The 21,987-nt window shown below is 31.7% G+C and overlaps 1 protein-coding gene across 2 annotated transcripts in view; it reads left to right on the forward strand.

Annotated features, from left to right (window-relative positions):
- The window catches only part of LOC121126237 (uncharacterized), a 239,411-nt gene that overhangs the window by 207,188 nt on the left and 10,236 nt on the right, over positions 1-21,987 (forward strand). For both annotated transcript variants that reach the window (XM_040721561.2, XM_071891684.1), the window contains one exon: positions 20,186-20,825. In XM_040721561.2, the coding sequence (XP_040577495.1) occupies positions 20,269-20,825 (557 nt within the window). In that variant the 5' untranslated portion in view covers positions 20,186-20,268. The remainder of the gene's footprint in view (positions 1-20,185; positions 20,826-21,987) is intronic.

The raw sequence follows: 21,987 nt of genomic DNA on the forward strand, positions 1-21,987 counted from the left end.
GAGAATCGAGCTAACAAATTTATCAAAAAATGTTACTTTTGAACGCCAACTTATCATATTTGTAGAATTGTAAAAAAGATTAACTGTGACAAGAACGACCTCAAGGACTGATAGTACTAGTCTTAAGACTCTAATGGACTAGACGGAATAAATTAGCACTGACACAGCCTTACGCATAACTATTCAGTACTTACAGGGAGCGGGGATCACATTTTCGCCTACTTTAAACCTTGATAACTTGAAGACGACATTATCAAATAAAAAACCGGTTACCAAATAGGAAAGCTATTCTCGTCAGCTAACGATACGTAGTTCAGTTAGCATCATGCCGTCAACATATGAGGAGATAAAGAGCTATGAGTGGAACGAGGAGCTTTCGAGGTCCACCGTAGTCATGGCATTGGTTAATAATGGAGGTGAAATCTCCAATTCAACGATTGCTTCAACCTTAGGAGTGAATTTACGGACTGTTCAGCGTATCTGTAAGAATCTAGAGGACACCTGGGATGTTGATGCCACCATAAAGAGGGCACCCAAGGAGGAGAGCGCCGACAGGACGGTCAGGGACACTGACTTTGTCGACAAGGTGAAGAAGATGGTTGAGGATGACCCTACCAGGTCCGGGGGTGGCCGGAGACGGGCCCTGGGTGTGGCAACAGGACTCATCACTCTGCCATGTGTCCAAAATCTCCATGCAGTGGTTAACCGAGAACTGTTATGACGTCGTAACCAAGGATTTGTGGCCTCCTAACTCTCCCGACCTTAATCCTTTGGACTATTTTGTCTGTGACTATATCGAGAGACATACCAAAAGACATCCCCATAGCACCAAGGCCAGCCTGATGGACTCAATCAAGGAGGTATTCGGCAACATGGACAATGAGATGGTCAGAAGAGCCTGCGGGCAGTTCAGAGGCCGTATTGAGGCCGTTATTTTTGCCAACGGTGATTATATCGAATGAATGGCTACTCTGTACCTATATGCTCGTCATAGTTTTGATTTTCAATGAAAAAGTTAAAAAATGTATATTTTGTGTTGTTTTTTGTAGGAAAATATTTTGGCGACAATTTGATCCCCGCTCCCTGTACATCTATTCATATGACGTGTTCTGTCGTTAATTTTGAAAGAATAATACTAAAAGTTTGTGAAAAAATATTAATATATTAGGATGACCTATGAGTACTTTAATCTCTAGCGTGCTCAATCATAAAAGCAACAAAATTAATTTTAACATTACAGCGATTATATTTAATTCAAATTTCAATATATACAGATAAATAACTTGAATTATGATTATACTTGAGTCGTCTGTAATGAGGAGATCCGCTTAGCTGTCATGACGTTATATAAGACCAGCTGCAATGGAAGGAAGTAAATAAATATAATGTTTCGATATTTAACTCCTTTTGGAGTCCTTCAGGGACTTTCACTTATAACTCCCTAACAAATCCAAAGCGTTACTCTCCGTCATTCATGAGTTCATAGACTTGTGGTTACTCTTTATACTTAAATGTTCTCTCTTCCAGAATAAAAAAATATTAATAACAACCAAAGAATGTATAAAACAAATTTGGTATTCGTTTTAAATTTGTTTGTATGGTTAAGAAACCTAAACTGTAATACATTTGTGGTGGCTTTGTCAACAACAACAAGAAAAAAATTTAAATTAATTTTTTCAAAATGAAGTGTGGATTATATTTCTATCCTACGATTAATTATTACAATTTTTTGCAACACAATATTTTGATCACTGCTTGGGAGTACAGCATGTTACAGTTAAAGTAGCCAAAACGGATTGTCACGCTAGAATAATAAGAAATTCACCTATTTTATTTGTATGAGTACATATAATAGTTTAAAAACATAGCTAAAATAATTGAATATCTTGATAAATCTTAGTAATTTGATTAATAAGTCAATAACTAACTCAAATACATTATCAAATTGTTAAGATTATTTTTATATTGGTATATCACATAAAAATAAGAGTAGTGGTTGCTATTTAGTTGAATTTTGTTTGGTTAAATATGTTTATAACAAAATGGGCAATTTTCATAAAATGACGTCACATTGAAATGATTTATTATGTAAAATCTTAACAAAATTTCCCAAATTTGTTTTGATATACAATAACTCTTCTATGTATATATACTAGGCGTTAAAAAGTATTTTTACAATTCATTTAATCATATTTTATTTTATTTTTTTGGTCCAAATCAGCTTCATGAAGATTAACATAGTTTTTTGTGCTTATTAATTTTATTTCACATGTATCCTCAATCGGTAATATGATCTCCATTGACCTCAATATTGATTTTCGGGTAGGACTGAATACTTTATAATTAAATTCCTTCTGAATTTTTCACCTCCGTTGTTGAAAGATTACTTCAGGTTTTTAATAGTAGTCTGACATATTTGACAGCCTCTGAACCATCCTCTTGTGATGTGAAATGGTTTGACGTTGGGGCTCTGTGGAGGGCAAAAGTCTTGTAATCAATTGTTTATACTTTTTTGTCCTTCACTTTTGAACAATATTTGCGCTATGTGAATAGACGAATAGACTTTCGCCACAGCTTCTTGATTTTGTAAATCCATGGGATAATGTTTGTCTCCAAGATAACCAAGCAGTAAACCGCTGTTATTTGGAAACTTTATCAAAACAGATGGGACGACCAACCCCCATTACTAATGCTGGATAGTACGTCCTTCATATGTGGCAAGTTTCGTTAGGGATACACTGGACATGATTAGTGAGCCAAATTATGACTGGATATATATAAATATAGATGGTAAACCGTAAAACTACTGCTTCTTAGCTGTTTCCTTTACGAGCGTTGATCCAAGTAGAAACTTTTCAAAATAATTTACCCGAAGTGAGCAATAAATATGCTTAAGGTCTTCTTTTCAAAAATGTACCTGAATTTGTGTTGAAATACTCTCTAAAAACGAAGTAGTATAACTAATTGCCTTTGCTAACAAATTTTTTGCCCCTATTTCTTTATTTATTTGTTAGTAACTAAGATTACGACAAAAGTTAGTGATTGATTTTGATCAAAATTGCTACGAACATTATTTTTGGTCACAGTAAAAAAGTCATTAAATTTTCAGAGATCAAGGTTAAGGTAACACAAAACGGTTAAAATGTATAATCAACCATAACTTTGGAACAAATTTCAATGCATTACTTAATTTGGTTATAGGAGAAGTTTTTGCACTTTACTGCATGCTAATTCTAGTAAGTATTTAATTTTATATTAAAGTTGTAAGAATTGGTGTCAGGGGGAGAAAAATATTTCTAAACTTTATTTACATGGATATGTTGTAGTTTAAGGATCAAGTTTGTCCGTTTAATCTAAGAAAAGGGAAACTAGGTAATTTAATCTCTTTTTAAGTGTTAATGGACATTCTAAATCACAAAGCGCCAGATCCCCAGATATTCAGTGATATTGGGGGTTCATTTGCTGGTGTGGATCAAAATAGCAACTTTTCAACTGCATTTTTTTTTCTAGGAGAACTACAAATATATTAAATACTTTGTACTACCGATGAATACATTGGTTCTTTTCATTATTCAAGGAAAATATCTTTTAACCTTTTTAAAATGCAATTGAATAGGTGTTAAAAACTTTTAAACACTCTGTATAAGCTGACGTTTTTTTAAGCATGAAATGAATATATATATAGACAAGAACTTTATATATGTGTGTATTTTGGTTCTACGATGTTTCTCCCCCCCCCTCCCCCGTTTCTTTCACATAAATGTATGTCTAGTGTATATCTCTGTATATATAATAGGGTGAATCTAAAAAGTCTGAATCGCTGGCTTTTATAGTTACACCCTCTAGCAATTGCTAAGCCGTAAACAATTATTGAATGCTTATTACATAGTTGAGAAGAATGAGTTAATTACCAAAGATTTTGAAGTATGTTACTGTTTCTTTTCAAATGAGAGGTTATGTAGTGCAATAAATATAACGACGACTTTAATGTTGCCCAAATGTTTTTAATTTTTTGTAACATGGAATATATTTACACTATGTGGAAGCTGATTGAGAGTGTGGGTGACAAAAAGGAAAATAACAAATAGGATTTCGTAATAACAGAATTAGAGCCACCCTAATGTACATTTGTACATATGAAAAGTGGATTCATAAAAATGTCTTGGAATATTTATTTATAGTGTTTCATAAGTATTATGCTATGAAAATTATATTTATTTATTTTTTGAGAAAGAGAGAGAGAGAGAGAGTTGAATATATAAATCTTTTTCTATTGTAGATTTAAGGGGAAATGACATATGTGTGTGCCGTGAAGGGAGAAGGACAAGTATATACTACAACATATTATTTAACAACATCACATCTCTATATAACTAGCTATAAATTTATTTATTACATAAGCATTGAATGTTTCCCCCTTGAAAAATAATTCATCTTTATTCAAATCCATAGCACCAATCATACAGCTAAATTGAAGGGGTTTTATCCTTTTGGGGGGAAAAAAACAACAACTGAAACTGAAAGGAAACTAATCATTCTCTTTGAGGCCGTCTAGCCTCACTTCTAAAAAACCTGACAATTTGATACTTGGCACCATTCGAAAAACAACAACAATAAGCTACAATTTGATGTTTGTATTGTTTTTGTGCAAAATAGACGAACAACAAGCAAAATGGCAGATGACGTGCGATCTCCTCCGTACACAAGTCCATCTCTGACAAGAATATCTTCACAGTGGACTCTGTTGTAAACGGAAGAAATGATTGTTTCTTAGCTAAATCAAGAGATCAGGTCGAAGGAACCTTCTGGACCAAACATCTAGCTTAGTCATGGTCCCTCCCAACTTTTTCAAAGCCAATGACCTACTTATCATGGACGTCAATTACAAACTCCTCAGGTAACATGTCTTGCCATGGTTGAAGAGCACGTTCCACAGAGTTAACTATGTGTTTACCCAAGACGGTGCCCCGGTACATACATCCAAGAAGGTACAACATTTTTGCAGGGAAAACATACCAGCTTTCTGGAAAGCCGAATTCTGGTTTTCGTCCTCGACTAACGTGAACCCCCATAATTCGCAGTTTGGTGTGTCTTGGAGAGTAAGACGAACAAAACTTTTCACCTGAATGTCGAAACCCTGAAGGCCGTGATCACAAAGGGTTGGAACAACTTGTCCTCAGACTTTATCAAGGCCAGCTGTGCTTCTGTTTGTTCCTGTATTGAAGCTATCATTTAGAATTGAGGGGGGTATTTTGAATAAAAAGTTTAAAAACTTGTTGAATTCCCAACTTTTGATTCAACAGATTGCCGTAAAAATGGCACAAAATAAAAATATGTAAAAATGAAAACAACTCTTAATATTTTCTCATTTTTGAATCCACACCCTGTAGATATAAATGGCTATTAGAGGAAGGAAATAAATAGAAAATCAACTCCGAGTGTTGCAAATCAGGAAGATTTTGGTTCAGTCAAAGAAAAAGAAACCAAATATCAGTATTTATGCTTGAAAACAAAATGTTGATAACTTCCCAAGGTGATGAGTTGGAGTGAAGCGATTCGAATTCTGAGAGACTCCATACGATACTAGAACATTTCTAATGCGGAGAGAGATTTAACTGTCAATCAAATATGTATTGGAGGTATCCATGGGATAAATGAGTTTATCTTTCCGAAGTGGATCTGTTATATTCCTTCCCGAGACGGAGTTGGATGCATGGATATAAACCCGATCCCTTTTACTAATTATTAATATGATTGATGTGGAGCGTGAGGGAGTTGAACGTACCGTACGTCTCTTCCTCTTTTCTTTTTTCTGATCAACAGCTATTAGAAATAAGATTTCTCTTCGGTATCTAGCTATTTATTTGGCTATTTAGTGAGCTATTTGTTATTTTATTCAATTAAAAACATTGTCAAATAGTATTAATTTAATAATTATTTAGTTCATATTATCAGACAGCGATTATTTCGCAAATAATATGACAAAAATTTAGCAAATAAATAGAATCCTACTGTCAAAACTCCTATTGAACTCGAACATGGGAATTTTGGTCTAATATAACCAAATGGAGAGGAAATATCTTCATATTATCACACACCATAAAAAATAGAAGTGTTGAATTTTGACCACAAATTATTAGAACCTCGAACTTCAGACTTTTGTTTCTCAAAAACTATAGCATCAATCGATTCGAAATTTTACCGGATTATTTAAAAATGGGTGATGATTATAAAACAATCTCTTTTGATATTCTTGGTTGAAGTAATAAAAAGAATTGTTGCAACTTAACCGTTAAGTGTCCAAAAATTTGAAACGTGCTACGATAAGTAACTTACCCTATAGTATTTTTTTTTTTAATGAAGTTCCTTATCCTTGGCCTTAAAATTATAAATATAATTGGCTCTCTAAAGCAAAAACAAACTAAAATGATTTTTATTCAAATTGATTGTGAATTACATCTGTATATAACGAATTTTTGTTAATTTCAATCAAAGAAATATTCTTATTAACCATATAAACAATCTATTTTTATAAATAACTACAATACAGTGTAGATCATTTTGGAGATAAGTCGCTTCCCTAAAGGATGAAAGCTAGAAAATTCCTTTTTTAACCCTTTGAGAGAGTGTCACTAATTGCACTGAAAGTTGCGTGAATTGATCGTCACAAATAAAAAATGAGAAATAATTTGATTTTTTGGTTGAATGACCCATATCGAGGCCTTTACAAGTCTTTTGAGTCAAATAAAGGTTTTTAAACTGTATTGATAATTCTTGAATCTCTGAATTCATATTACTAATCGGAATAAAAAACCAAGGATGGACTTAAATATTAATAAACTATGTAAAAAAATTGTAATTTTCTTTCAATATTGTTTTTATGTTGACCGTCGATACATATATTTTCAATTTAGTAACCTGCTCAGAATGAATTTCACTTTTATTAGCACTCAAAATAAAATCTTTTTAAAGTAATCTACAAAATGGTTTTTTATGCCAATGCTACAGTATATTTAAATTTCTATAATATATTATAGGATGATAAATTTAAGAAGCTATGTCATCACATCACCACACAACACCTATCTATAGGACCAATATTGTTAGTTTTATTATTATTCACACAGATAGTTTTTTGCTCTACATACTTATAAACAACCCATTATCAAATATGTGCTAAATGTCTTTTTTTATTATATTATTAAAAAGCTATAAAAAGTTATTTTAATAGAGTCTAGCAATTCTACGTTGTTGATCTGCACAGACTAGGCCGGTTTTTGATTTTAGCTTGTGTGGAAAAGTTGTCGTATGGGATAAAAATTACCAATCTAAAATTGCAGTGTCCAACAAGATGTTCCTTATGTCGTACATCTCGATCAAAATATGAAAAAAGACATATACTCTTACCTCAGTGAATATAGCTCGACTACTAATGTGGACGTCTTTTAGTTTATTTAAAACTACTAGTACCGAACGGAGGCCAAATTAACAAAGTAAAACCTTTCTAAAATCCTTATTTGTCTATATAATATATCAAAACTAATAAAACAATTGTTGAAACACTTTAAACAACGCTAAATACTTTAAATAACCCCATGACTCGGTATTTTTCATTAGATACAAATTTGCAATTCATTTTTTAAAATAGGGCAAAAAATTAAGAAACAATTAATAAGAAAAAAGTCAGAAATATTTTGCAAAGCGAAATTTAATCATAAGAGAAACCAAATATAAAATGTGAGTTACAAGGGCCAGCCTACAAACAACTTTTTAAACCTCTTTCTTTAAGAAACGAAGGAAAAAATACATTTTTATAGCCAATCCTTTTCCCTCCAAGAAAATGATATATAACGAATAAAAGCATTCATTAAATGCCCAAAATCCTTGCTTTCTCATAGTTAAAAGGTCATAAATCAGAATTTTTATAGGAATTTATATACAATATCGTGATTTTGTTCGTTAGTTTGTTAGTAACGGGGTGATTTAATTCAGTTTTCTATCATTCATTAATTGAAATGAATTTAGTTTGTTGCCTTGGATATACGTTCTTTATGGGCTGGATTATAGAAATTGCATTGATAATAATAATATAATGTAGTTCAATTGCAGTGAACTAAAAATATCCCCATTAATACATTGCATCATACAAAGTTGAAAGTATAAAATAAGATAAAGCATTAAATTTGAAAAAGTTAAATTACAGTTTTTGTATTTGGTATAATCAGTTCGGCATTACAACGTTCCATAATTTAAGAAAATTCGATACATTCTTTAGTATTATTATGACCAAGGTAAAAAGGCGAATGAAGCTGCCAAAAACATTGTGTTGTAAGGGACCCATTACAATATTGAAGGCAACAGCATAGCGGTGGTTCAAACGATTATGTTCTGGTAATTTGGACGTCCAAGGTTTGGCACGCTCTGGTACACCAATTATCGAAAATGTCAATACAATAATAGAAATTGTCAGTTGGACTTTAGCCAGAAAATTAAAATTCGGTAGAAATTCTTTTATAACGTCATCTAAATCAGATAATCCTAACTATGTTAGTTCCATTGTCATAATAAAGCGAAAAAACGGTCAGAACTTTTTACTTCATTCAATGTTCCAAAATATATTAATTTCAAAATTTGATAATTTTAAAATCAAAAATATGGAAAAAATGTTATGGAAGTATCCCCTTTGGTTAGTTCATTATGTTTACTTATGGGATAAATTAACAAGGGATTTGACATGGAAAATAAACAAATACATTGGTCGTCACAACAAACATAAATAGATATAATGTTGTGTATATACCTTATTTAGGACTGAAGACTGGAGTCCCGACCAGTTTGTCCCAGTCCGGTCCAGTTCAGTCCTACATATCAGATATGGTCAAAGAAGAAGAAAAATCGCCAGATTTATTGGAAATTGAAAATATTTAGTAAAAGTTTATAATAGATGTAAGTTTTTAGGACTGCCTAAAAACAAAAATAATTCAGTCTTTCATTACTTTAATCAACTGAATTTCTTCATTTTTAGATCGGTTTAATGTTTATTTTGTGGTACACATTTCATTACATTCAATCCGGGATGACATTGGTGCAAAATCACGGAGGATAACAATAAGATATCAATTTATGAACAGACTGACCTAAGATGATTAGAAAAAGCAACAAGATTCTAAATTTTCTTAAGGATAACAAAAATTCGGGCAAAGTGTTTTTTTCTGATGATTTTTTTTTCACTGTTGATGCCACTTTCAATAAGTAGAACAGCCGCTACATCACATTCAAATGTCCAGATAATGTCTCAGCTTACACTAGATATGTCTTCTAAAGAAAAAATCCAGCAGGAACCATGATCATGGGATTTGTGAAGTCTCCCCTCCCATTTCTTTTGGAGAGGAAAGTGCAGTTCAATGCAGATACTTATATCGAACTTTTGTTAGAGAAAGTGCTACCTTGGGTCAGAGAAAAGTTTTGGATAACTTTGTATTCAGGGCCTCAGCATGTAATCACCATCCCCTTTAGACCCAACCCATTTGTCTGTGCTACTCAATGCAAGCGTGTACAGTGTTTGGAGGTTTCCATCCAGAAGGAGTGAACCAAGCTCAAGTCTGACTACATAGTCGAAGTCTGCAAGGGATTTAGGAATTTTATTTAGGCAACGATTATAGCTGAGGGCTCATATATTTAATAAAGGTTGAGTGCAGTACTTTTGTCAGATGATTTTGTAAACATAATGTCCTCACATAATATCTTGTTTAAATTTTACTCTTGAAAAATTGAAAAAAATAAAATGTTCCACACAAGATCAAATAAACCCTATGGTATTGACAGTCCAAATGTTCTTAAGGACTAGTGCCAAGACTGGTCCTAAGACTGGAGTGGACCAAACAACACAGGTCTTAGACAACACTTCCTCAATAAGTTATAAAAAACATGTACTCGATTGTCTTTGTTGTTTAGTCTTTCCCAAACTTTCTTGCATGATGAGTTCCATTCTACTGGCTATCCAAAAGTGTTTTATGCTTGTCTCATTTTACCCAAAATTACCACTAAAATCATTATCTCTTACTTCAGAAGACATTAATCTTTCCTTGATGGTATTGAGGATAAAGGCAAACAAGAAATTAATAACATTGCTGAAGCTGGTGTCAAAGCACCTAAAAATATTTGGCTGAGGGTCATGTGAAGAAAGACTAAAATTATCGACTCATAACGTGCATCGTTTTCTTTTTAGATACACAAAAATACACACTACTTTTGGGAATCACAACAAAATTTTGTTTGCAAATCTATACTTATTTACTTCTTCAGCGCTATTTCCCAAGGATTTAGGTAGTAGCAAAACCTCAGTTAGTTGCGTTCATCATTTTAAATTTTATACATATTTTCCTTTTGAATATGAAGTAAAATTAAAGACGCCCGTTGTTAAAAAGGAGTTCTCAACTCAAATTTTACACAGTATAGAGTTGTATAAATTATGTACATAATTTGGGAAATACAGTTGAATAAAAGGGTTCCTTTTATTACTAACTTTTGTTTGATATTTTTATCCTACTTGTCAAGACAGCTCAAGTATAAAATGTCATTTACAGTCATTTTATAACAAAGGAAAAATAAAATCGGAATAAAGAATGGTGTTATATACGTATATACGGTCAGATTTTTATTCAAGTGTTCTTTTTGTAATGTTATCGTGAGACATATCTTTGTTTTTTAGACCACAAATGTATACACAAAGGTCTCCCAAGATGTTTCTATATGCTTCTTACCTCTTGGCAACTCCTCCCTATCCTATTTATTCCAAGTGATTAAAACCCCTCCCCTGTCCATTTACCAAATTAAATTTGACTCTCCCAGCCATGAAACTCACAAAAATTTACCCACTACTACAATTAATAGTGATCATAGAATCGAACCTTCAATCTTTTAAACACCCCACACACGTAAGCTTATAAATTTAGAAAATAAAATTAGGGATTAGTAGGGATTATCCAATTTAGATTGTTCCAAACGGTTTCTTGGCTAATTTTTAGTTCTTGGGTAATGGAAAAAAAGCTCATCCAACTCGTAAAACTCAATAATGTAATCGATATTTTCAACGTCCATATAACCAGAACATAGTCGTTGCAACCACCACTTTGCTGTTTTATTTGATTGTGTATTGGGTTTATATACAGCCAATAAACTTTTTTGGCTCCTTGCTCTGTCTTTTCACCTTGGCCGTAGTGTTACTTAAGAATTGTATCAAATTTTTGTACTTCCATTTAACTAGCTTCATTTTACAAAAAACTGAAATAAACTTCTTTTTTTTTAATATACACTTAATATTTTAGTATACTTCCAGGTTTTTCGATAAACATACAATCTATTAATCGTGAGATATAGCTCATGTAAAGACATCTATCGTAAACGCTCATATTTTTTTTTACCTTACCTAATATTTTGCCTGTGTTATTATTAAAAAAATGTTTATTTCAACTTGAAGTCGAATGATTTCTCCTATTCATGAAAATATTTAATGCTCATTTTTTTTCTTCTAATTAGTAGTTACAATTTAATTTTAAACTCAAAAGCATTGGTTGCTCAAAAAAACGCTCCCACCAACCGAATTATTCATTTATAACTTTAAACCTCCAACATTTACTAACTATACTTCTCAATAACAAGGACAGGTACAATATATAAGTTTACCCAGATGTTATACTTTCTCTTCCTATCTTCAATATTGCAACCTTTTAATGAGAAGGAAATAACTTTGTTGTGCAAATAATATATAACTGGAGTAGTGGCATGGGGATCTAGGCATTTTCCAGATATTCGCGCTATTTAGGGCCATGCAAGTAAATGGAAGGCTTCATTATCTGTAGGAGGCAGTGAGTTTGTCTTTTATTCCTGTTAATAACCTTATTCCTTGATTCTTCTCCAGTGGGAGAGGGCTTGGAGTCTGATCCATGGACTAAGGGAGATGGCGGGAAAAGATCCCAACGTATTAAGTATCTCACTATGGCTTTTTCTTTTTTTTAACCATGAACCATATCAATATAACTACAGGTCGGAAGAAATAGGTATCACGGAGAGGAAAGTCTATGTCATCAAATCAATTCACTCCTGAAATAAAAAATTAATACCTATATACATATTTAGAAGATTATAAACTTGTAGCTTACTTACTTGGAAAGAAAAAAAGAAAATAGCACACCATACTTTAATTTTACGTTTAAAAAAATATTTATTTATCTTTTTCTGATACGGAGGCAATTTCAATTGATTTATTCTATTGGACGCCATTGGCCTCAAAGACGAAGACAAAATTTGTACAAAATAATTCCAAGTATTTCACATGAAGTTTGTGTCCATGGTAGCCTACTCTGCGTCGAAGGAGGCCTTCATGGATTTAACATATGGGTGACGGATGCTACAGGCCTTCCTCTCAATTTGCAGCCAGTTATATAAGTGAGGGGGAAACATTGGGACAGTATACGGCCGATATTCTCTTGTCCTAGAATGTAATGTTGTTAGCTTAGAAAGTCTGAGTAATTTTTGCAGTGTGAGCAAGGTTGCTGAAAGGTAACGTTGCCGTCGGAGAAATTTACTTGTACCCAAGGGAGTAGGCTGGCCTGCAAAACTTCGTTGTACATGGCTGTTGTGAGCCTGTATCCTCCCTGGAAGAAGATCAGGTGTGTCTTTAAGGGCATTTGTATTTATGTTAGGTTTTTTTCCGAAGCCTCCTTCCTCGCTACGGTCTCATTATGACACTCTTCTAAACATTTTAGATGGTCTTACATTTCTGTCGGCCATGCCAACCCTTTTGCACTGTGAACCACACGAAACAGAGTTAATTCCCTACTCCTTGAATCTTGGTGCAAAGACATTACTCCTCCGATTTAAAGAAAAAAAAGCTACCTATTCAAACAAACACAGTTATTTTTTCTTCAGAGATAGTCTATCAAATCAATAAAAATACATGTGTTTGTTTCAAATTTCTACACAGTGGAATTATACCTTAACAACTTCAATGATCGTCTTATCTATCAAGCAGTTGTGATGGATTGAGTCAATATTCAACACCAACTACTAGTTGCATTATGAAGTTATTTCTTATTTATTGTGACGTGCAGGGAAAGTTATAGAATGTAACCATATTGATAAAAAATCTTCAGGAGAGGGGGTTAGATGTATCAGTGAGTGAATTTATTGGAGTTAAAATGAGGATATGGTGTCCAGGGAGTAGCCCCCCCCCTCCTCCTAACCTCTTATTCTTTTAAGTTAAAATGTAACAAATTACTATTTCCATACCTTAATTAAAAATATATATTTTACCAATTAATAAACTTTATTTTCCACTTTAATATTGTACATAATTCATATTTGATTTATTACCTTTAACATACATAAAAACTATAAATGAAAGTACTTGTTGTATGACTCAATTAAGGCAGTATGCATGGAACAAAAGAAGTGCCCTAGTTAGATCTTAATTATTATTTTTAACTCTGGTTTTGTATGAATGTGGTGGGGGTGGCCAAATATTTGGTAATTACATAAACAAAATGTAATTAGAAGGATGCACAATTATACATTAAATATGTATTTCAAAAAGTAGGCATATGAAGTGAATGTTAATTAAGATATTTAAAAATGTATTTAACCCCTTTAGGAGAATCTATTTTCACAGATAATTTAATTAATTATCTACTGGAAATAAATATATTCTCTGGAAATATAAGTTTAAGGATGAATATTTTCCAAAAAAAAGTATCGTAATCTTTATAACCTAAGCATAGAGTTAATCAAGTTCCTCTCGAAATCCTGTAAGTGTTGGGATTCACCACAGTCAACAGCCTATTTTTCTGATACATCCTGGATCATAACGAAATGAAAATCACTACTCTTGTCTGATTATATCCGTTTTTGTCAATCCATTTGTCTTTTCCGGAAGGAATTATCCATCATGACGAAGGATAGTTGAAAAAGATAAAGCGAATAGCAATTCTTTTATTCGAATTACTGTCGTATCTTTTTATTACTTAATTTATGACAAGCTCAAAAACGGCAAAAAATTTGAACTATTTCGATCCACATGGTACCATGCTGTTTTGATATTATGATTATAAGTCAATAAAAGAAATATTATTCTGGAAACAGAACACGAATTAATTTACCTCATCGACATAAATAGCATATGTGCATACAAAAACTACTTAACAAATGAGCTGAAAAATCCTGTTTTTACACATAGATGACTCAATTTCTTTTATTTTACTCGGCATCGTGAAAATAATGTTCAATTTGTGTTTCTGATTCTTATTTACTATTATTTATGACCGGTATTTAAATATTTCTTACTTTTTAAGTTATATAAAAAATATCGAATTTCGTCTAGATATATCAAAAAGACCGTTTAAATTTGTATTTTATAAATATATTGTCATAAAATAATTTATGATAAAAAAGGCTCAAAATGGAGAAGAAACAAGTTGAAACACAAACTAGACATGAACAAATGTGTTCCAAACCCAAAAGTTGGTGTAGATATTGATATTTTAGAGGAGAAAGCAAGTGAGAGGATTTGCCTTCCTTTGTTTTATCAATTTATTGTAATTCTTATAAGTTTATAGGAAAACAGTATTTTTAAAAATTACTAAAAAAATAAAGGATCTGCATCCATATTTTTTACTAAAACTGTATCGGTATGAAGATATTTTTTGGAATCGTACCAACAACAGTAGAAATAATATACTTAAGAACTTGCAAAATATATTTTTATTGAACATATTTTCTTTTTATTTAACGAATAATTAATAATTATATTATAAGTTTATTAGAACACTTTATAAAACTATGTTCTGAAGAACGCAGATGTCTGCCTAAATGTCAGTCTATATTTATTGATATATATTTTATGTTCCCTGTTCTCACTATATGAGTGATTCATTACCTTGTTTTCCTCAGAAACATAATACAAGATCATTACTCATTTTAATGATGCGTTTGATGATAATAAATAAATACACAAAAAAAGTAATAGGTGAGGAAGTTCATACGTCAAAATCTCATTAGTCTTCCTGGAAAATTAAATATAAAACAATTTTTCTCACTTCTTTGTAGAAAAATATTGAAGTACAAATTGTTTCTTTTCGTGAAATATCAGAAAAATATTGATGTACAAATTGTTTCTTTTCGTGAAATATCAGAAAAAGGTTGTGAGAAAATAGTGGAGTGAGTGTATGATAATATTATCTATATACACAAAAGCAAAGTTTGTCCCACTGGTTGTATGAAAATCAAGTGACAGAGTGCATTGTATATTTGAAATAACTGAAACTGATTTTTTTTTTAAATATTTTATTGAATTACTGTAAGAACTCCCGGAATAAAACTAATATTATTGTTATCACCAAACTATATATCATTTGACTCCCACAAAATGAATGTGATTTTGAAATTAAAAAGCAGACTATGAGTTATACAAAATAAAATGATAAAACTGATATTGGGTGCGATCAAATAATTTTCTTTTTTTCAAAAGACTATAAAAATTTTTTTATCAATGATTTTACTTTGCTTTCAAAATGGATGTACACATTTAAAGTTTTGTTTTGTAGAGTTTTAAAAATCTTGTCAAAAGGTGGGGGTCTCCTCTCTCCATTCACTGAATGATTAAAACTTTGTTTTGTTTTTTAATTTTCTGTTTAGCTTTCTATTTAAACAACTTTAACTGAGAGGTTTGAGAGAGATGGTTATTTTTATACAAAAAGATACTAAATTTAGTTATAAACATATCTTATTTTTAAATTGGGAACGATTAGTTGATTAAGTAATTATTTTTTGTGATTTCGGAAAGTTTTTAAAATGTTTGGGTTTTCCGTATTAATTTTGGTTCAAATTAGCCGATTAGTAAAGTTTGTCTATTTTTCGACACCGAATAACTCCAAACAATGCCAAGTACTTCTGCTAGTTGATCTATAACTGGAACAAAATACAAAATATGTTGACTAAATTTTGTAAATTTTATTTTATTAAACGGACACAACAATAGCGTCATTTATGACATCTTGGACTGTAATTCAAGTGCACGTCGTTTTTAGTCAACTCCGGTACCTCTCCAACGAGAATAGATATGTTCTTAGGTCCTTTAATGACTTTGTAGTTTGTGTATAGCAACAAAGTTGATTTCGAATAAAAACATTTTATATCATTGTAAAGCAATTATTGTGGCTACAATTTCATTTTGTATCTGTAAAAATAGCTACTGACTCAATAAAATAAAGGGTGCAAAAAAATTAGTATTTGATCAGCCAGGAAGTACTTTAGCTTGTAGCTAAACCTTAGCAAAACTAATATTATTCATTTTTTTAAGTTTAAAAAAAAAGTCTTCCTTTTATTTTTTTTTTTTTTTTTGGGCTCTTTAAACGAGGTACACTAAATGTCTGCAAGATTTCATTTTTTTTATACAGTGCTCCCTGTATATGAATCATTTTTTTCTTCTTTATACTGTATTGGTATATGAGTAGTGATGAAAATCGTGTGTATGGGCATGTCAAAAAAGAAGAAACCGAACATCAACATGGAAAACCTGATAATTTGAGGAAGGTTTTAGACATGATCAGCTACAATCTACTATGACAAGGGAAGAGTGGAGAAGGAAAAAACAAGCACATTGCCAGGAATATTTCTGATGTCCATTCCAAATTTTACTTTGAGTCCAACAAGGACCTACAATTAAAACTCCGAAAGGAAATAAAGGGAAACAACGCTCAATCTCCCATTCTAACTCCCCAACAAGTCTTACCCGGTTACTATCCGTCTTTTATAAGCACACATGAACGCCCAATCAGGCTGGTTTTGAATATGATTGAATCTACTCAGAAAAGGAAGTTCTATACATGGGCATTGAATAAAAATGGCAATTGCTGAAGAAAATACATCTTCTAATTATTAATTAAAAAAACAAAAAACAAGCCAGATAAAAAATAATGTCGATTTTCATCACAATATATGAATCAGAGAATACTAAGTACAGTGCTCCCAGTGACGTCTTTTCATACATACAAATAAATTATTTTTTTTTCCTCTATAGATATTTCTTAATTTGAGTTTGTTTCACTTTTTAGATACTTCTTCACAACAAATATCAAGAACAGATGTTGAACTCTATTCACTCAAATTGACTTAACTCACCCATTACTCATTTTTATATCATGGTTGTATAATGAAATGCCCTTTATGGAACATGCTTTTAGATCACTGGTTGTAACATAATCTTTAACGGATTTTGAGACGAATATGAATATTATGTGAAATATATTTATAGTTCAAATTTATATACAGGTCTTAATATATTTTTACCTTCACTCTAAATATAACAATTATCTAAGTTACTACACACAACATGTTTGGGTTATGTTTTGATTGTTGTTATTTTTCCCAACTATATTGCCAAATTAGCCGAGTTTTTTCTTAAATTTGCCATGGTTGGCTGCATTTGGGTGATTTTTTTCAATTAGTGGTTAGATTTTTATAAGAATACCATGTCAGTGGGAGTCAGGTGAAAGATATTCGAAGAGAGGCCATTGATGACTCTAAGGCATCACTCATTCCGTATTAAACGTTATAGGAGTATTTTTATAACCTCAAAGATCATAGCGTCAGGATGATTTTCTTCTCCAATGAGGAATCTATGGACAGTGAGTTATTATACTAATTAATAATATTTTTGTTGTAGAAAAAAAAAAAAATTATAAAATATATTATTTGCAGGGTTTGGCAGAAAAACATGGAGTGTTTATTGAAGTTAATTTTCGCATTATTATTTGGGATTTGGTTATCATTTTTGACATTCTGTTTCAACCAACCTTTTGTGTATAAACAATCATAAAAAAATATTTCGCCATCTTTCCATCATGAGTGTGCAAAAATCCAAAAGGCAGCACATGCCTATGTCCTTTATGCGGAAGTTGAGACGGCAAAAATTATGGGCATAGTCAAGTGCTCCAAGATCTTTGATTTTAAGGTCGGCAAGATGAAGAAGATCTCTCCTGGAAAGCAAGAGGTGGAGGGAATGATTTAATGAGGAATCCGGAGTTCCTGTCCAGCTGTCTTAGGACCACCAGGAGGGCTATGAAGGGCGACTTTGGATGGACTGTCTTAATAAACACGGACCCCGGACCACCTTCTGAGAGAGGTCAAGAAGGCCAGAAGGCTTGAGAGTCCACGTTTTTCTGCCGAAACCTGTATATAAGATATTTTAAAAGTTAGGACTTTTTTTGATTGCTTGTTTTAAAATAAATGGCTATATTTGAAAGGTTAGGAACTACTTGTTTATTTTGAAGGACGCAAGAGTTGTTGTTAGTACAAACCTCCAGGAGTGAAGCCTTGGTTGATTTATAAAAATTATGAATTGAACCAATGCAGATATGAATATCAAAAATTGAAATCTAGTACAAACATCTTCTTTTTTTTTTCTTTTTGTCAAGCCATTTTATTCTTCTTCTTTTTTTTCGATGACACGACATTTTTTCTTTTGTGTGTGTGGTTCAAAAAAAGAAAATGTAACTGATATTCCCTAATAAAAAATATGTTAAAAGAAGGAATAAAGAACCATATTATTAATATATAAATCATTATTCTTCGGCCCAGACGAATTATAAATTGCCATTTAATATTTATATATATATAGTTTTTTAAAAACTGTGAAAATATGAAGGTAATAAATCCTTGGAATAAAATAGAGGGGGAAAATATCCCTTCTTCTAAAGAGTTTCTTTATATTCACAATTGAACAAACAATAGAAACAAGAATATAAATTAGGAAAATGTCATGAAAATATATGTATATATTTGGTATTTGAGTGTACTCGGGGAAAAAATATATAAATTTATTTATTTATGTAGGTATGGATCATTGGCCAAGAAAGGGAGAGAGACGGCCTTCAATTGGCATTTTGATTTTTACATCTTTAGCCTGTCTACATAAAAACAATTTTGAACACAAAAAAAGGAGATACTCCCATTTTAATTATTTAACTTCATATATTAAGGACGTATTCCTCAAGCAACAAGAATTAGACAACAACTCCAATAATTTTCACTTTAATTTAAAATAATAATAATTTATAATTTAACATAATGAATGTTAAATAATTACTTACACCTAGCGGCTTTAAATGGATTTGTAGACATTGCAACATGCAAATTGTTTATACAAGTTTCAACTTGTACACAGCCAATATAAAGCAGAATATTTTTTGAAAATTTGGCAAAGGATTCGTTTATGTTGAAATGGGATGAGAGTTGACGTTTACCCAATTTTGTTGTGATCTTTTTGTTGCTTTAAAAACAGTACATATATAGTCACTGTTACATATATTTGAATAAGTTTCTCTTTTATTTTTATAGAGAAAACGTTATTTTGTTTCACGTTGTTTCAAAATTTATGGGTTTCCTTATCTGAATCCAACTCTGTTTTCTTCATTTCTCTCCTTCCAGAAATTTTAAATTTGGTATCAGCTTATTTGCATATCAAGTATGGGTGTACGAGTATTTGTATTGTATATGCCTAAGAAAGAAACAAGGGTGTGTCTGTATAATGTATGGTAAATTTCCCCTGTACATTTCTTGAATTTACTTACAAACCAAATATGGGTAAAATTAGACCTTGACAAATTAGGCGAAAAAAATGGAATATCTACAAAAAAAAAAAAAAATGTTATAACATAAACTTCTGTACAATGAAAGCTTTGTTCCTAATATACAATAAAGGTAATGGCAAAATATTTATAAAGGCCACACAACGGATCAAAAAATATTCAAAATTACATGTTAATTTTTAGTGAAAAATTACTTTAGGCAGAGATTTTAAAACTACCAAATACCCATTCTAGTTTACTCCACGTATCTTATGTGTTTAAGAATAAAAACAATAGTACATTTTCAGAAATTTACAATTTTAGTGGAAAGTTTACTAGCCAAGGACAACCACTTCTGATAAGGTGATGTTTTAGTAGAACAAAAATATACAGTATATTTTGTTGTCATCTGGTGATGTTTCTGCTCTTTTTGCAAAATAAGTCTAGATTGATTGAATTTTTGTAATGAACCAAATATGGTTTTTTTAATGTTGAATAAATTATATTTAATAATTATTATTAATAAATAAAATTAAAGTTTTGATATATTATGTTCCTTACAGTGAGATAGTGACTCTTCTGGAATCCCCGCCACATTGATCAATGTCGCCTCTTCTCACACAAAAGCTCTTTTTGAGAAAAAAATATGAAGAAAACAAATACTCATCGAGGCAACAAACAGATTCCGGATCCTTCATCCACAACCATATCTCGACACTCTCATTCCTCCATTCTAAACGGCTTCATACCCACCAACAACATCTCAAATTCTTCCTCATGTAGTCCCCCAGTTGTGAATAACAATAACAACAATTGTGAAACCAAATTCAAGGCAGAGCCTGACTCAAATCGGATCTACTACTGGAGGTCCCTCTCTTCTGCCAACACTACAACAGCTGCTACAGCAGAGACTTTGGGCCGGCCAATCTATGATGACACCACGCCTGCAAATCTTCCTCCACCACCCAATTTCCGCTTGAACTTTGTGAAAAAAATGGAGGATTCGTTAATACTTCGCCTACCTCAAGGTTCCTGCGATACGACTCCTGATACTCCAGACTCATTGGATGATGACTCTGTGGATCAGTCCTCTTTACCTCCAACACCTCTTCCCATTCCTGTATCGGATCTTCCTCTGCCGAATCCGCCTTCCCAACATCAACAGCATCTCATGCACTCAAGACATAGATTTCAAAGCACTAAGTAAGTTTTAAAGTTTATTTAATGATATTTACAACATGAACAGAATGTCAGCTTTAATCAATTTATAAAGAATAATTGGGGAAGGAAGACTGTAGACAAGTGTTATGGACCCAAGTTTGTAAACTCTAAATATATTCCAAAAAATAACATGAACAAAAGAGTTTATTTTCTCTTTCATAATTTGACAGAATATACAAAAGTTATACTAGTATATAAATAGTATACAACAAAACCTTCTTTTGACCCGTCTCCCATTAGTAGACGGTCAAAAGACTATGAGAGACAGGGGTCAGGACAAAAACCACGTCTATTTTCGTTGTAAACGGGGATCAATTTTAAACCACGTTGATCCTTAATGATTTGCCAAGATGGCATAAATGAAGGCATAGGGAACAGGAAACGAAAAAGGATCAACCTTTTCTTTTTGGAAAAAAAGTGACTTAATATAAAAATGATCAATTAAAAAAATATGTATCATTAGATAAATAAAGTAAAAAAAAATTTTTTTGCCTTCTTAAAAACAATTTAAAACAAGGCACTACATTTTATTTCTAAGAATTTTCATTTTTAGGGGGAGGGAGGGGGGAAGGGGGAAAAAAACACTGGTACAAAGGGGGAGGTAAAGAGTTCACAAATAGGCGAGTGGGATAAAAAATCATGTAAAAAGAACAACTTAGCTTAAAATTCCGGTTTGGTTTGTCTACAAGGAGTGTCTAGTTAAAGGTTTAAGTATAAGAGAATCTCATTTAAACATATGCAAAATTCTCCATACAAAAATATTTCTTAGAAAATCTTGTATTTACATTAATTAATAAAAAGTAGAAGACATTACATATATTCTAAATTTTCTTCAATTATAGTTAGCATTTGCTTTTCCAGGATTTTACTGGAGAGTAATGTCCTGGGATATTATTAATCCTTGCTGTGACAATGGAACCAAAAGGGTCATTGCACCCCCCCCCCCACCCCTTTGAAGAATTTGTATACTTATAAAATAAAAAAAAAGTTATGTCTAGTATAAAAATAAAATTTAATCCCATATTTTTCCGAGAGATAAAAAATAATTTTGTAATCATTATCTTGCCTTTTATATGTGTAGATTCGATTCATTTTCTGCTCTTGTAAGTTGACTTTAAAGACTATTTATAGGTCAAATGGAGTC

Source organism: Lepeophtheirus salmonis, chromosome 11 (genome assembly GCF_016086655.4).
Source record: "Lepeophtheirus salmonis chromosome 11, UVic_Lsal_1.4, whole genome shotgun sequence".
Classification (NCBI taxonomy): Eukaryota; Metazoa; Arthropoda; class Copepoda; order Siphonostomatoida; family Caligidae; genus Lepeophtheirus; species Lepeophtheirus salmonis.